This window comes from Copidosoma floridanum, unplaced genomic scaffold (assembly GCF_036245765.1).
Source record: "Copidosoma floridanum isolate Cflo_tuat_1 unplaced genomic scaffold, Cflo_Japanese_pri ptg000004l, whole genome shotgun sequence".
NCBI classification, from domain to species: Eukaryota; Metazoa; Arthropoda; class Insecta; order Hymenoptera; family Encyrtidae; genus Copidosoma; species Copidosoma floridanum.
Genome location: NW_028321881.1, coordinates 40347722 through 40365824, shown reverse-complemented (window position 1 = coordinate 40365824; position 18103 = coordinate 40347722). Strand labels below are relative to the sequence as shown.

Genomic DNA, 18103 nt, shown 5'->3' with positions numbered 1-18103 from the left:
TCTCTGTAGAAACTTTTCTTTTTTTCAGAATTGGATAAAAGAAAAATAAATAAATTTCATTAAATTAAAAATGTGTAGCGTGGTGTGGTGGAATGATGTTGGGTGTTGTAGGGGGACCGGAAGTACGTCATGGGAGGCGAGGTGAAGGGAGAGAATCAAGCAAAATCCACTTCCGTCACACTTTTTTTCAAGGTCAAAATCTGAAATCGTTAATATACCCTTGAGTATAACGCGCTTATGGAAGTATAACTTTAAAAAAAAATCTTTTTTACGAAAATGCGGTCCTCTGTCACTGCTTTTTGTCAAATAATTTTTGGGATATTTACTTAAAAATCTGAATTCTTAAGGGATCAAAGATATTACAATGAACTACCGATCCCAAAAAAGCCGATCTCAATTCATCGTGGTTTGAAAACTGTACGAGGAATAGAAATTTTTAATTTACAATTTTGCAATTAGTCGTCGTTTGAGAATTTTGCGATCGGATTTGGCGTTGATTGTGTGACGAGGTAAAACTGGTGCTGCTAGTTTTCCCTGCGACCCTGCAACGCATCCTTGCTCTGCTCAAATTCAAGCATGCTTAGCTGTCTTTGTCTAATTAATTGTTGTTTTGGGGGCCCGTGCGAGCCGGACGTGACAACAAAGACGCCGAGCCAGATTGGTGGAAACGACGGTGGCTGCAGCGGAAGAAGGAGAGAAAGGCGTGAAAAGTCAGCAGAGTGCAGTGGAAGTCAGGGAGAGGGCCGTCCCGAGAGCATGGGGGGAAGCGAGTCTTGCTCGAGCCTTGCAGCGAAGTAGTCGAAGCGAGAGCGTGTCGCGAGTCTTTCTTTTTTTTGAGTAGAGAGCGCGTTCGATATCGTGGAGTGGAGAGAACGAAGGTACGAAAGTGTTGGAGAATCGAGGTGCGAGAGTTGAAACGCGAGCCGAAGACAGAGGCCAGGGTCAGCATCAAGAGGAGTCAGCTAGGGGAGGTCGAGCGAGTGGACCTCCTTTTGGTTAAGAGACGGCGGTAAGGAGAGGTTTAACTGCGAGAGAGCAGGAGAGAAAACTTAGTCACCTGTTTCCGGACCGTGGAACTCCTTCACGGAAAGCAGTTCGTGACAATTGCTAATCATACTTATGTTCATAACATATCTGATTTTCAGCAAAATTTCAACTAATTTTACTTTATTTATTTATCAGACATTAATGTATACGTACAAGTAGAAACTTTTTTGTTTCTCTTTCTATATTTCCAAGTAGGCATTTGAGAAACGTGCGGTGCATGAGGCGTGGAATACTTATAGTGGATGCCTCCGTAACCGGGAACGGGAGGAGGAGCACTAGGGCCTAGGGCCACGCAAGAACACACTATGTATTGCTCATTCAACCGCTTTATTTCGTTACAAAAATATTAGTATAGTTATTGATATATGCGGTACATGCTGCTACATGCATCTTGAGTATAGTGCTTGTGTGCGCGGTTGGGCCCCCATAGAAATTTCAGTTACCAGGGCACTGACATGGAGGTGACAGTTTACGTGTTTCGTGGTACAGATGAATCCATACTGTAAGCATATGAGTTATTATTTATCATAGAATAGCTGCTACCCTACCAATCGTCTATTTCAATGATAGAAGAATGCGAAAACCTTACGGGGTACTCATTGTTGTGCCAACTCCTGGCACGTGAGTTCGCAGTATTGTCGTTACATAGCCAGCTGTTGGATTTCCTAAATACATAAATAGAAAAAAAGGTAATAGGTAGCTTTAAATAGTTTTGTTGCAAGAACATTTGTAAGTCATATTTTCTTGTAAGTTACTATAAAATAAAATTGCTGTATATCATTATAAATTTTTTCTAAATATTGCTCGTATCTAAATATAATATGGCAAATTTTTCTCCCAATTCTACATGGATAACTGCACTGCATGAATCTTAGATATTGTCCAATGCTAGTTTTTATGCATACAGCTTTTATTACAAATTTTTTGGAATGTTACTTCAATTTTCAACAGCCAAACAAAATCTTCTTTGTTTAAACTAAATGAGCAAAGTTCAACTTATTATGTCAGCTAGAAGAGCACTAGATGCGTCTTCTATGCACAGTGTCAAGCAAGAATTTTATAAACAGGTTTACACCTATACATGACAGATAACACAATACTGGCAGCCAAGACATGTTTAGCCAAATGAATAACGCAAATGACTAAGGACTTTGGAACTGTTTTGGTAAATTTTGACACGTTCAATAATTTTTTTAACTACTTTACCATAAAAAAACTTTTTTTTAGTTTTGTAAGAGTTTTCATAGGATTTTGTTTTATGTATCCCATAACAACTTTGTCAAGAAGGATAAAAAATTCGTTAAAAATAAAAATAATATCAAAATTTACCTGTATATGGGGTGTACAATCTTGAGAATGTTGGATCCTTAGGCAAATCTGGATATAGATACGCCAAATGATACAAATCGGAAAGTCTGTCAGCTAAGCTTCGTATCGCAAAATCTTTACTCGTAAATGGCTGCAGCATAAAAACTTCTGAACTTTTTTCTGTAAAAGTAAAAGATTACCAGAAGTGTTTTAATCCCAGCAAAAATAATGACTTTTGTTTAGTCATGAAATCACCTCCAACCCAGGCAATGGTTATCCCACCGAGTTCGGAATCCGAAAATCTCATGAGAAACGTTCCGTTAGGGCAATTTGACAGCATTTCCTCGGCCTGTTTTTTCTGCACGAAGCCTATAATATATCCGTCGTTCCAAGGTTCACGTAAATGATCACGTATGAGCTTCATTATGGAATAAAACCATTCCCAAAATGTAAAATTCCTTCCTGGCAGATGTTCCTTACATAATTGAGCCCAACTTAACAACGAATTTGTATAATCTTGGCAATTCGAGCCAGTATTACTAAAGGCTTTCTCAGCTAGGAATCGCAAATTGTCGTTAGTGAGCCCTCGATTGGTATCTGCCTTAAACTTGACGTTCAGAGCTTCGGCTACTTGATGCCATGGCACTTTCTCCGGTACTGCAAATAGCATCCGACATGGTGCTGCAAATGCGTTGTCCCATGTGATGGTCGCCCATGCATGAGGCTCTTGGTTGCCGTGTACTACGACGACAACGGGTACACTCAGTGTCCATACCTAACAACAAAATTTATTTTAAATTTGTTAAAGAACTTGCACTCGCGTTAAAGTCAAATAAAAATTATTTAATCAGTATTTGGAACCTGGAAGACGAGCTCACCACCACCAACGCTAAATTGAGACTGGAAAAGGAGAGCAAACTTTTCTTCCATGACCGACACGGTGCTCTTTTTTTCAGATCGCTTGATTTTTTTCAATTGCATGTTGCGAAAACTCACAGAGAGTTCCTGTGTAGATGTATGGTACTCCATAGTTCCAGTATTATTTAAAATTTCACCACTAGTCTCGACTTTGTTAACTATTTTGTCACTTTGAAGAAGCAAATTTGCCTGAGCTTCGCTGATCACGCTGACCTTCACTTGTGGAGGTGTCATGTATACATTCAGCTTTCCGCCTACGAGTAACCTGACAGTGCTTGTGAAACGAATATTCGTTTTTATGACCTGTGGTGGCTGTTTTTCAACGATAAAAGTACCCTTTACTAAAGAAGTAAGTATCTGCGAGACTTGATCTTTCAAGTTTGGTAATATATCCTGAACACCTGCAGGATCAAATGCAAATCTTCGCTGGAGACGTTCAACTTCTTTGATTTGCTGTTGATTTAACCAAAGCAGTTCAGCTAGAGTTCCGCACCACCCCTGAATAATATTTATATTATTTACGAAACTGGCACCATTTCCTGCCAACTGTTGATCTCTTTTCCACCTATATTGTTACAATTTGTTTTTTTTTTAATTTAGCATAACTTTAGGGAAAAATATTGAAAGCAGAAGAGTAAGTAAAAAAGTGAAAAAAGATAACAATCATGAAATAAGAAATGGAAAAATCAGAGTTCATTGTTTTGTACCTGATAAGCTCATCACTGAGAATACGATCTTGCAATACGTGAAGCTTGCATGTTGTATCTTTTAATTTTTCAGTGAGTGTCAGGCGCAATTGAAGAAAAGTCATCACCTTGTGATTTAAATGCTGATCTTGGTGTTCTATTTTCCAACGAATTTTTTTCTCAATATCGACAGTTTGCTGCGTTTGCGGTTGTGTGACAATATTTTGTAAGTGAACATTTAGATTTGTACACTCGTGCGAGGCAAGAGCAATAGACTCTTGCTCTTGCTCCATATTTCGCACGTCCTCGCGTGTCTCTTGGGTTCTGCACTTTAAGGCCTCCAATTGCTGGGCAATTCCGGCTACCGAGTCATCCATCGTTAGACCAATGCTGCTGCCAGGCATGTTTATTAGACCACTGCTATGTTGATCCATTTGAGACACGGGCTGTTATTCGGTAAAGCCAGACAATATTTTTCTATTTTGAAGAGACTCGTTGAATTTGAGTTGAATCTGTGCTGTAAAATTTTGCAAATATTTGCTTATTAGTAAAATATCATTCCACCTACTCTTCTGTTCATAGTAAGTCAATGACAAAAATGAGGATCTGTTATCCAAAAGCCTTATTTATAAGTTGTGGTGTGTATCGAATGAGATAGCAAGAGACTATAATATGTTTAATCAATATTTATAAAAAAGTAGCCCATAAGGTAACGGGACTCCCGGTAAAAATAGAATTTACATGGTAATAACGTTAAATCAAACTACTAGTCATCACTCGTGCATCCATTTGAATATGTGGAAGTGTATGTATGTTGCCAGGCGGCAATATTGCTCTCGTGGCACGCTGCCATGCTCACGTAGGTTGACAAAAGAAAAAAAAATTTAACGCTCCGAAGAATCATTACGTTACAATTATAACAGACGGCACATATTATCACCAAACAACGTAGTTTATACATGAATTTTTTTATAGAAGAATACTTTTAATAAATAGTCATCTTACACGAAAATATTTGGCGGCTTCTGTCAATTTGAATTTAGTAAAGAAACAATCATTTGTACCTACAGTATATGCATTGGTTTCCAACTCTTGAACGAAAGATTCCACTAGATTGGCTATGCACTGCTTATGTTTATGATTAACTGGTTTGACAGCAGTCCAAGGTATAAAAAAACTTTTCATTCAATTCTGCTAATCGAAATTATTGGATTTATTTCTGCAGAACTGCAAAATTTCGGATGTTATTTGTATTCACCTGCTCGTACATGTAGTGTTTTTATCATCACTTGTAAATTGTAAGCAAAGATTCTTATAAATTTTTATTACACTGGTCAAAATAAATTTTAACACTGGTTTGAAAACTTCAACAAATTTGAAAGTAAGGCAAACTCACTAACGAACTGTACTGGAAATTATGAGTAAAAGCCAAGTGATTACCGCTTAATAACACGTATATTATGATGCATAAGTTATACTTACATGCATCCGTGCTCGACTCCCTCTCCAATATGTCCACTACATGAATAACATATTGGTAATATAGTACGCGTGTTTCAAGGGAGTGGGAAGGCATTACAATCACGAGGCTGATGATTGGTGACCGTGGAGTCGTAGAAAAAGAGGGAAGACAATGCCATACATTTGTTAAATGGCTTCTGTATCATCGGACTAAAAATGGAAATACGAAGACGAGAATTAGGTTTCTGGTGGTGCGAGCCAAATAATGGTGGGGCCGAGTTGGTACGTAGGAATTTTTATAGTAAAACTAGGGTGAAAATTATAGTAACTGTAGCTGTGTCGCAACATTACCGTAGTTTCACAGTAAAAGTTAGTGTGGTGTATTTACTGATAGATAGTGACTCTATCTCTATTTAATGAACTATTTTTTTTTAGTTTACTTAAAATGTCATTAGAACCTTAATACATACTTAACTCTAAACATACAACGTTAGAATTTCTCTCTCGACAAAAACTTTAATATCAATTTAATTGTATTGTTTTTTACTTTTACACATTCCTTTAAAACGACGAGTCGTCATTTGTGACTTGATAAACAAAGTGTTATCTCAAAAAAAAAAAAAAAAAAAACCGTGTATAGGTACCATACTACTATACATGGAGAATACAGCCTGGCTGTCTCATAAAATGGACACTGGGGGATATTGTAGAGTGTTAACCTACAACTTTCTACTTCGAACTTTATTTTTCTTGTCCGAAAAAGTTAATTTCGTTTTGAAGTAATTGTAGCTATCTACGGAGTAATAAGTAGGTTGAGTTTTTGTTCACAACTTGAAGCAACTTACATATAATACTAATGATCAGAATTTTATAGAGTTTGTGATTCATTGTAAGTATAGATAATTATTAATCGATTATACACAAGTACTTCAATACGTAGACAGTAGACAAATATACTTTCGTACCGATTTTCTTTTCTGTTTATCATAGCCACGCTCAAAGTGATCTATAGCCGTAACCATTATGAATAATTCGAAATATTGTAAGCTAACCAAGCGAAAGTGGCAAAATTAACGGCGCAAGGGAGAAATCTGTGGATATCCTACAGGTTATACTTTTTATGGGTTCAATCCTGTTTTGCTTTTGGAGTTTTTTTTATTTATATTGGACCAGTTCAATCGAATACAGAAGCTAGAAAAAGCAATGTTATGCACTTTTACCCTTACCAACAGAATAAATACATAAATATTTGTATCGCTATTTGATTGAGAGTTTGCTCTCTCGTATGGAGAGTGTAAAAGACCTAAGTTACTACTTACCCCTGTTACAACCGAGGTTACAACTAGCCCCTAGCTCCCCTACTTAACAAAAGAGGACCTCGTATTTTTAGCTGCAGAAATGTTATCTACACACTTAATAAGTAGCTAAATGCATGCACAACGTTAATGTCGTAAAAGTAATGTGCAACTAACCTGCTGAGCACAGAGCAAAAAGTGTAATTCAAATGGTAGAATGTTTCCAAATTAAACTCTTGAAGGTTATATTCACATGCTTGAGATTGTTGTAATCATATTGCGTTTAATGAACTTTGTTACAATACACTAACTCAAGTAATATTTATCCAATACATCTCAAATTTGATTGGAATTATGTCTTATCCCAAGAACATTACATCAAAGTTTGCGAACCAAAAAGGTTGTTTTAAAGGGAACCAAAATCCTAACGATTTTATGAGTAGTACACTGTAAATCCAAGCGTGTTAAAGTACACGTTTAAAGTGTGTAGTTGAAATTTTTGTTTTTTATAAAACACATTGTGGTGGCGTGGAGAATAATTTTGAGGACAACCAAAGCTATGGTTCACCAAGTTGTTAACCAGTTCCATTAAATTGGACAATTTTAAATAAGAAAAATCAATGTACGAAAGCTGTGGAGTTGAAAAACTTGGCTGTTACAGAAATTTTTACTCTCTACAACCGTCGTACATCAATGGTTAATGAAAAAATTATTTTAGTGTGATAGAATAGGTGAAATAGTTTACGAAGTATCAATTTGGTTTTCCGTAAAACGTTTATCAAGATTACTGTAAAGCATTTTATACAAACGGAAATTTTGATTGCATGCTTTATACGTGTACTTAAAACACACTTGGATTTTACAGAGTACTTAAGGAAAGGAAACAGTTTTGTCTCTTCACTAACATTAGTAATCGAACGTAATTTTCTGGATTTAAATCAACTCTTACCTCTTTTGCAACCTTAATAAATATATATCAGATAAAAAAAATAGAAGCTTGTTGTAAAAGTATACTCTTCAATATAAATTTACTAATTCCTAAACTTACAAGCTCTAGGGTTTTTAATGTATAAAGTATTATAACAAACTATATGCTTTACCTACTTCAAAAAAGCCATAATCCTTATAAATACCTTGTAAATGCGTGAGTCAATTATTTTATAAACAAGAACTTTTGATACGTGTTTTCATCAATGATATGGATATAAATTAAACTGTCTGTTATTTCCAGATTCAATTTTTTATCAAGTTCATGTTGATGTTCTTATATGATCATCTACTCTGTTGATGCTAACCTCAACTTTTTTTACCGCTTTGCGCACCCCATCTTCCAGTATTCCCTAGCCTCCTGCCTTGTTTTCTCTACAAATTTCTCTGTATCCTCCTTTTCTTTTATACTTTACCAACAACTTACTAACGAGTCCTGACTCACTTAGGACTCCATGAACTCTGCCCTCGGATTGACCAAAAAATTGTATTCAAAACAGAATATCCAAGAACAGCGATAAAAGGAGATCAAATAAATAAGCCAAAGGCTATGCTACTCAAATGAGGCTCTTTTACTGTCAAGCTTGAATCAGATGGCGCCAGGGTACGTCGCGGCTGTCATGGCCGTCTCACTCACACAACATTACTTTTCAGTATTGTATGTACATAGGAAATTAAAGTGTAGTGGTAAAGCGCAATATTTGAAATTTTGAAATGAATAAGGAAGACAAGAAAGAATATTATGGGAGCTTAAAAGTTTCAGAATTGAAGAAGCTTTTAAAAGGGAAAGGAGCAAGAGTCAGTGGAAGAAAAGCAGAACTCGTGGACAGGTAAGCCATGACTTGGGAGCGGCAAAAATGTTGGTCTCCCAATTGCTTCGAGCCACTTTTTTTTTATCACACTATCAGAAGGAAATTTAAATTTCACTTTCTTATCGCAGGATATTACACTGCACTTCATTTTTCCTACTATCTTTAAACGTAAATGCAAACAAAAATTGTCTGCAAACAACAGCAATCATTTACAAAGGTTATGTCTTCTGCTTTGCTCATTACACAGATAGGCTCACGAACACAATACACAACTGTAAATTTGACGGTGTGTAAGTATGACAGCCGCGACGTGCCCTGGCGCCATCTGATTCAAGCTTGACGGTAAAAGAGCCTCATATTTATTAAAATATAAGTGACGATGTTTCGACTACACGACTAGTAGGTTTGGTACCATTTTCTAATTCAGTGGGATTGATTTTCGTTGTCATAACTGATAAAAGTTGAGTTACAAATATTGATCAAACACTGGCTTACCCACAAACCGGCTAACTAACTGCAAATTACAAACAACTGTAAGTTACTTTTATGCTTTCTCGACTAATAAATTAGTTTATCATTAGATAATACTCAAAAACTTTCAAAGTTTTAAGAGCTTAAGGCATTCAGCCCAATATAACTCGACACTGTCTAAAGTTAGTTATTTATGAGGACGAGTTAGTTATTGATAGAGTCTTGGGCTTTGAACTCAGTAATAATAAAGCATAACGAGATATTGTTACAGTAACGAGTTTACTTCTGATTGGTGGGAGTAATGTCGAGTACATCGTTTGGACAAAGTATCCATGACTCCAAGAATCAAGAATTGAGCTGAATGAGGTATCTAAAACTTTTTAATTTTTATTTAATTCAAGTTTTAATTCCATACCGTTTAGCAGTAAAAAATGGTTTTAAAAATATCTAGTGCACATGAAAGTATAGAGCGATGATTTTTGTAAAAAAAATGTATCAGAAACACAAGAACATTACAGTGATGCTTCCTATAAAAAGTAAAACTGTAACCTCAAACAATTTAGACTTTCACACTTTCGTAATTCGTCCACAATGTATAAAAGTTGCTTGCTAAAAAATGCAATAAATCTACATATAAGTATTGAAATTGAACTCACTGATGTGTTCAGTTTAGTTTCAAAATAATTATATACAGCTTAAAAGCATTATTGAAAAATAACCTTAGTTCTTAAAATTTAAATATTTTATTCATCTCTTTATACGATTTACAAATCATTATGAACATTGATGTATATCGTATCATCTGTCATTTAGTCAATCAATTAACCAAGAGCGCAACGTCCCTTGTTCTTTTTCAAAAAGTTTTGCGAGAATGAAAATATAAATATTATATTGGATAAGCAACTTAATTCTGATTTAATTAAAATGATAAGAGCAATTTTTATTTTAACGCGCATTTTATTGCTGCCTTCATCCCTCCAGCATTTTTACACTGTTCGGTTCCTTCTTTGACACATTTGGCAGCCAGTTTAGCTAACACTTTCCCTATAGCTCTTGCGATAATGGCAGCCTGTTTGTGGTGATCACAATTTTTATGATTATTATCATATTGATAAATCTCTAATCTTACAACATTAATTGTCACGTGACGAAAGTCTTTTTGTTATTAGTTAAGACACATCACGTAGTTTGCTCTCCATAGTTTTTAAAAAATTAAATGTGTTAAGTTGGATGTACTTGATATAATAAAAATTATAATAATAATGGTATCTGATTTATTATTTTTCAAGAAATAATTTGACAAAAACTTTATTTGATTCAAGTTAGCATGAAATACAAGCATATGCAACTCATGATTGCAGTTTGTAATATTATAAAGTCTCGAAAACCCAATGCATACGTTTTTCTCAACAAAAATGTCTTTAGACTGTTGTTTACTTAACTATGTTTTAGCGTTTACATTTAAAGTTATCTTTCAAAAACATGATTGGGAGCATTATAAGATTGCATGGATGGAAGAATACGTTTAAATACGTTAGCACATATGAAAAAGAGAAGAAGAAGATACAAGAAAATTCTGTTATTATTGGACAATATGTGAGGTATGCTTGTGATTTAATAAAATATGAAAGCATTGTAGATTAGTTTTAAAATTATTTAGGGTGATTTATCAAATAATTTATATTTGACTGTACATCGTAATTTCCTGTCGATCTGTAACATAATCAACGTCTTGTTCATCATTTTCAGCTACAACAAAAGCAACAAAAACTATAAAAAGTCCTAAGACCACAAAGTAACGGGGAGCCATGTTGTAAAACTTATTTGAAAATACCAGTGAATTTGACTGATAACTTTTTTGCAAGATGCGACGGCTTTTATAGTCAGCTAACTTTGTCATGGTGAAAAAATATATTAGTTGTGAAACAATTTCATCAATATTATGAGTAAAAATGTATGAAACAATGAATGAATAAATAGTACAGTTGTTGAGGAAAAGCCGATACATTTACTAAGATGTATTAAGTAATATAACGTTTCCGTCTAAACATTTTTAATCAATTTAACTAAACAGCTACTTATCAACTTATCAAACCAATGGTTCTGTAGTATTAAAAAACATTCACACAAATGAAGACTTGCAATGTTTACATTTTTGAAAAAATAAAACGTACACTAGAGTAAACAAAATTTTAATTAGTAAATAATACCGCTTCACATCAAGAGCATACCTTGTATTTTCATACAAACGAAAGTGTAACATATATTTAAGAATTTTGGCTTGGAGTCCAAAAGAATAAAGAATAAAGATTATAGACCAAAATTACACGTTAACGTATTTTCGTATACAAAATATTTTATACACTACACAAAATTTGTATGTGATGTTCAAAAAATAGTCAAAAGTGCTGTTAAGCATCAATTTAAATATCTGTTAAAGAATTTATCCTACGTCAAGTACGACGGAACGTTATCCTTACAAAGTACAAACTAAACATAGGTTTTACTTTTTAAAATGTAATATATGTATTTCTTAACGTGAGCTTAAAACATGATGTTTTAATTATTAATAAAGTGTCTAAGATTCAAAGATGCAACATTTATCATACATTCTTATGTACATGACATCAGGTTTAAATTGTAGTTTCAGTAAAGAGACTTCATCAAGATAACATATATGAAAGAAAATCAAAATTAATAAAGAATAAATAAAACGACAAATAAACTGATTCTTTGAAAAACCGTAGACGTTTATGCAATATGTAATATACTACGACCACAAATTTAAAAAAAAATGAATTAAAAAAATTCGGTTTTTTATTTTTTATCAAGTGATAGGTATGCAAAAACAAATAATACTTTCTTGAAATACTTAGTACCTTTGTTCTAATAGAATATAAAAATAAGTTATGTGAGTTTTTTCAATACAAATTTTTGATACTGAAAATTCTCATCTTGGTTGTCCAAGTAGCGTTAATATTTGTTTTTATATAGTAAAATTTTTGCAACCACAATGAAGTGGGTTTTTGAAGTTGTTACTAAATTCAATATCTTTACGTAGTGGAAATAGATGACTTTTATAAGGAAATTAATAAAGATTGTCATTTAAATATTTAATAATATATAAATTTATTGTTTCTTTTTCAACAATATCGTTACAAGAAGTTTATGCACTTCGTTGATCTTGTGTACAACTTAATAATAAAAATATTAAAACTAGAACGACGCTGTATTTATTTTCATGCGTAGACATAATATTTTACTATAAATGTAAGAAAAAAGCTTACACAATTCCAGCTGCACCTAAAGTCGGAAGATAAGCTCGTATCGAACATCTAATGTCATAGAAGTCGTAGAAATGTTATCTAGAAATGGAGATTCTCCACAAAATGTTATAAAAATCACTGTAATTCAAAGTAATTTTAACACACTTCACAGCTGTTATGAGTACGCATCACCAAATATATTTTACAATAAAAAAAATTATTATCCTTACTATCGTTTACATAAAAATTAAATAACCTAGCAGTTGACGTACAAAAAAGACATATTACCGTTGAACATAAGTACGTAATTAACTAAAAAATCGAGCGATCCTTAATAAAATCTTTCAAACGTCTAATAATCCTCCATAAAGGTAAAACTAAAAAATAACCTATAATTCGGGTAACTCTGGATCGCTTGATTTTTAGGGTAAAAAAAATTACGCTTCGAAAAACAATTATTTGCAGATACACTTGTTTCTTAATTGACATATTTCGCTGAAATGACTGTAAACTCAATCACCATCAACATTATAACAAACTGATGTTTCTTAATGTTAAAATACAGGAGTTGTTAATAGAGAAAAAAAAATTAAGTACATATTTTAACTGATCTTGTAAATCACTTTATAAACACACATTAACATTAGTATTGTCCACTTTTCATGCTACACTTACTATTCTTTCTTGGGTTACGGTACGTATGATGGTACATAATTATATTACTCAAGTAACCCCCTCTCAACATTAAATTTACACATTTAAGTACATGCATCTAACGCAAGTCTTTTTGTTTCTACATATTTTTACATTGGACGGTGTAATCATAAGTTTCTAAGTTAAAACTTTTATTTACTACATAAGCTCTCGTTATTGATGAATTAAGAAGTGTTAAAAATGATAAATAATAGTGGAGTCATACCATTTATGTGATGTAAGTACTGATCGCTAAGTTATTCGTACGATTATAATAATAATATATAGAAAGTAGTAAGAACAACACATACTAATCTAATTTTATGAGTAATGAATAGAATTGTGGCAGTTGATATTCCTTTAAGTTTACGTGCTGTGAAAAGATATTCAAAAATTCGACCTCGTCAATAAAATAATAAGACTTTCGTTTTCATCCATCAAGTATTCGCTTAAATAGTCAGCAAATACTTCCTTCATATTTATGTACTATCGACATTACCATTGATTGATTAAAAAATAGTTAAAAACCTATCATAAAATAAAGTTGTCTTATAAAAAAATTACAAAAGCTTAAAAAATAAAATTTTTACTCTTCATACCGTCACAAACATCTGCACGATAAAAAAAAAAAATCACACATGCACTCGTGCACTTTAATCTTTTTCATTCAAATTTATTCGATACAAACTATCTCAACGTGCAACGTCACGACTCGTCACGAAAAATAATAAAACTTTAGTCGACACGGTTTCCCTTGCCATCGCCCGACAAGGTGACCATTTTTCCAACATAACAATAAATATCAACAAATCGTATATAATCCACCTAACTGCACTCTAACATCGATGCGTGTCCAAATGTCGCATCCACAAGTGAAACGCTACACTTCATCGTCAAAGACCGACATGAGAGCCCCCTCGTGTTCAACAACGAGTTAACGATCTGATGAAGCGCCCCCATAACGATCGTGGAGGTTCCCGCGCATCATAAACAACGGAAAATGCAAAAATAAAATCCTCCGTGCATGGGGGAAAAGAGCCACTAGAGTTCGGTGGTGGTCTCGACGGGGCTCTGGTCGCCCAGGTACGTGAAGCCGAGGTGCGAGTAGTCCTTGCGCTCTCGGAACACGACGTTGTCGTTGGAGGGGCTCGCGCTGAGCAGGTCGTGGTTGTACAGTGGGTTGAGGACCGGCGTTGTGTCGCGGTTTAGTGTGCCCGTGTTGTGGTTAGTTTGGCCGTTCGAGGCGCCCGTTGGCTTGCGGCCCAGTGTCGTTGACCGGCGCAGCGAGTGCACGTTCGAGTCCAAGGCACCGTTGTGATTGTTCCCTGCTATGCTCGAGGCTCGTGCCGTTGTGGCTGCCTCCGATGACACCGGGCTCTGTTGGCCTAGACAAGAGAGAAAGAGAACAAAAATAGCATTACTTACATAAGTTTTCTCAAAATATACGTTATATTATTTAGCATAATCCTACTTTGAAACTTTAGAAGAGAAATATAAAGTTAACTTTTCGTGCTTGAGTATGACATTAATTCAACGATGACTATCACATTATTATGCATGTGTGGTAGGGAGAAAACATTAACATTTCTTTGATGCAATGGAAATCAATGAAAAAAAAATTTTTGAAGATGTTATTGGACAGTCAATCGTAAATTTAAAGTTAAATTGAAGACAGTTGTATTTTTTGTGCATATATGTGCATATAGAACTAGAGACGCATACGTGTATGTGTACTGAAGAAAAAAAATACAAATACGTATGTATTGTACATATGTATAAGCATATACGTCAATGTGCAAATTTGATGCTATAGTAATTGTAGATAAATATAATATTGTCAACAAAAATTTAGCTGTCATCCGAAGAAGGCACTGTATGCCGAAACAACTGTGACGACAAACTTAAACTTGAAAGTATATTGACTTGAATAAGTATATTAATGGCTCATCTTTAAAAAGTAGAGATTAATTACACTCCTACAAGTTTTGTTTATTGAAGTGGTTTTTGGAAGTCGCTGGCAAAAAAATAAACAAAAAAACACATACTGTATGCTCAATTGGTACAAAAAAAGCCTATTGAAATTTTTGACAAAGTTATGAAAAATTGAAAAACCAAAGAAAAACAAAACAAAAAATAAGTTGGCATATCCAGCAAAACACTCATAAAATTATGTTGAGTCAAAATATTGTTAGAGAAAATCCTAAGATGTAACTAGAGACGAATACATAGACAAATGGACTTTAGGAGAGATTTAGATGTGAATGATTTATTTTACTATAGTGTTTTATCACAAACAATAGAAGATAATATTTATGTAGCACAAAATGTGTATGTCACTTATGTCTTTTTGTATTTCATACATAAAGTTATACTGAAAAATTTTCTATTTTGAATTTTTATTTCACAAAACTAAAATTTTATGTTTCAAATACTTTTACTGCGTGCGTAACAAAAACCCTTTGTGATTCCTATAATTTCAGCGTTTTATGCATGTGGAAAATATTTTAAAAATACTTTGGTTTCATATCAAGAAATAATGTTTCATTTTCCAAATAATAATATCCTTTTGTTCATTAGTATACATCTACCTGTAAGCGAATGAGTTTTCGCAGTTCAATAAAATAAAATAGTACTTCACAACGTTATTAAATAATAGTATATTACATCATTTTTTTAAAATGGAAAAACAGATGTACACTTAAGTAATACTTAAAACTCTGACGAAAAATTTTCAATTGATTCTTTAATAGAAAAAAGACATATTTTACAATCAAATTTTTCATGAATGTCTTTAATTAAATCAATTTCAATTAATCCACATACTTTGAAGATCCTATTCACTGTACCTATTAGGTTTGTACGATACCGACTTCGAGACGAGACAAGACGGTTTTGACAAAAAAATACCGAGACCGAGACCAAATGAAACGAGACTTGACAAAGTCTCGTCTAGTCTCGGTCTCATCTCGAAGTCTCGAAAAAATTCCCGAGACCTAGGATACTTTTGTGAGTCTCGAGAAAGGTATTCGAGATTTTTGAATTCCTTCAATGATTATCGGAACGCTTGGACTGCGAAAAAGCTAACGTGGTACAATTAAACGGGTTGCAGCTTTTTTTGGTACGCATTACATGTATTTTTACAATTTTTATGACTACAGTCACAAGCCGTGATCTGATGGATCGGCAATCAACGGGACATTTAAACCTGCGAGAGGGAGTGAGATGTGCTCGGCAAAGGTGGTAGACCACGGATTACATGATGCATCAATGCTTCGTTACGTTGTGTGTAAGGCCCATGAAACATTTGGAAGCGAGGAAAAGGTGAATGAAAGATGAAGTCCTCTGACCTTTCTTACACTCTCACGATTTCATATGAGCTACACGCAACTTAGTAGCTCAATGACGCACCATGCAACACATGGACTACTATCTCCGTCAAAACGCGACCTAAGACTGTCGTCACAAAAATTGTAAAAATACATGTAATGCGTACCAAAAAACGCTTAAACCCGTGTAACTATATCGCGTGAGCTTTTTTTCAGTCCACGAACGCATGTATGTGACCACAGTTCAAGTTTTCCGATAATCACTCAATCAATTGGAAAATCTCGAAAATCTTCCTCGAGACCTTTGAGACTCCCCAAAAAGTCTCGAAGGACTCAAAAATTTTCTTCAAAACGAGACCAAGACGAGACGAGATTTTAAAAAAATGTCGAGACTGAGATCCGAAAATTTCGAGACGAGACGAGGAAGTCTCGTAGCATATCTCGATATCGCATATGCCTAGTAGCCTCACTCAGTTTTTAAAAAAAAAGCATCATGTTTCATCGAGGTGATGGCTAATTCATTCGTTCACCATCCCACGGTGACTAGAAAAAAATATCAATTACCAGTGCTCTCGCCGTTCTCCTTAGTGATGTAGCTGACATTGTCAAGACTGAAGGCATGATTTTTGTTGCTGAAATCAAGCTGTAAGTCGTTGTAGCTGTCGTTGTCGTCGACGGGTACGCTCATCTGCAGCACCTGGGTCTCGTACTCCTTGAGGTTTGGCTCGACGTAGACGGGATCGTAGCGCGGCACCACGTACATGCGTTGCATACGGTCCTTGTATGCTTTGTACCTGGTAATCATGACAAAAAAGCAATTTTAAGTTCAAACATGAAGCAAATTGTGTTGTTTAACATCATTTTTATACGTTTTAGATTCTTTGATTATACGTGCACTCTATATGTTTTCCTTCGAATACAACATTTTCACAAACTGTCCGATATGTCCACTAATAAAACAATTAATATCTTTTTGAAATTTTAAAATGTCTGGGGAGTGCTGTTTTTTAATTATACGATTTTTTTAGTTCAAGACTTATCCATCAAATTTTTTTTTCTTCTTACTTCTTTAATACTGTGGATAACAAGTTGATTTTTTATAATACAGTAAGTCCATGCAGTGTCGACTAATGCAATAAATTTTTTGACTCAGAAACGATTGTAAAGGTGACATGCCCGTGTTTTTTTTATTTTTGTATAACATTTTTTTTCAAGTACGTCAAATTTTTTAAGATAATTTGATTTCATAATAGTAAAACTTAAGTTAGTCACTAGGATGTGCTAAACGTCTAAATTACCAAATTTAACGCTTAGTAGCTGGTGCTTTCAAATTTTAATATCTACTTAAGTCTAGTTAAAAAAAGTAAGATTGCTGATAACTGAGATTTAAAATGTAGCAGTCATAATTTTCAAAATTGACGACTTGCAAATGAAACAATTTATTTATAATTCACGTTAAGTTTTAAAATAATATTGTATCTTGCGAAATTTATGATGTAGATGTTACCCGTTGCAAAAAAAAAATTTATTTGATTTGAAAACTCATGTATTTAGGTCCAATTGTATCTTGACATTGTACTTAATATGTAAACGTTATAAGTGGTTTTAACGTATATTCCGATTATTTAAAAAATTTTACATTCTAGCCTGCAAATGGACGGATAGCTTTGTTTTTGTATAACAACTTTATTTTTTCCAAGCCAAAAAAATTTATCAAAGAAAAAAATGTCAACTTTGAAAATGGACGAGCTTAAAAAAAAAAAAGTTTCTCACATGTGATTTTGACGTTAAATTAATATTTACAGGTAAAAAAATTGTAGATGTCAAAAAAAT

The 18103-nt window shown here is 33.9% G+C and overlaps 2 protein-coding genes across 3 annotated transcripts in view; both read right to left on the bottom strand.

Annotated features, from left to right (window-relative positions):
• Positions 1–1366: 1366 nt before the first annotated feature.
• On the bottom strand, positions 1367–5647 carry LOC106644903 (signal transducer and activator of transcription 5B-like). 2 transcript variants are annotated; one of them, XM_089597556.1, is made up of 8 exons: positions 5442–5647; positions 5024–5186; positions 3981–4476; positions 3217–3838; positions 2611–3130; positions 2377–2535; positions 1637–1712; positions 1367–1547 (listed from the first exon to the last, which is right to left on the bottom strand). In XM_089597556.1, exons 3-8 carry the CDS (start codon positions 4391–4393, stop codon positions 1517–1519), a joined length of 1821 nt encoding a protein of 606 aa, XP_089453682.1. In that variant the 5' UTR covers positions 4394–4476; positions 5024–5186; positions 5442–5647; the 3' UTR covers positions 1367–1516. The 2 variants fall into 2 exon arrangements, with proteins under 2 accessions (XP_089453682.1, XP_089453677.1); XM_089597551.1 differs by having other exon boundaries at positions 5028–5186.
• A 6516-nt stretch (positions 5648–12163) lies between these two features.
• The window catches only part of Cad99C (cadherin 99C), a 376725-nt gene continuing 370785 nt past the window's right edge, over positions 12164–18103 (bottom strand). The window contains exons 20-21 of the mRNA XM_089597377.1: positions 16835–17064; positions 12164–14329 (exon numbers count right to left, since the gene is read on the bottom strand). Of these exons, the coding sequence (XP_089453503.1) occupies positions 13986–14329; positions 16835–17064 (574 nt within the window). The 3' untranslated portion in view covers positions 12164–13985. The remainder of the gene's footprint in view (positions 14330–16834; positions 17065–18103) is intronic.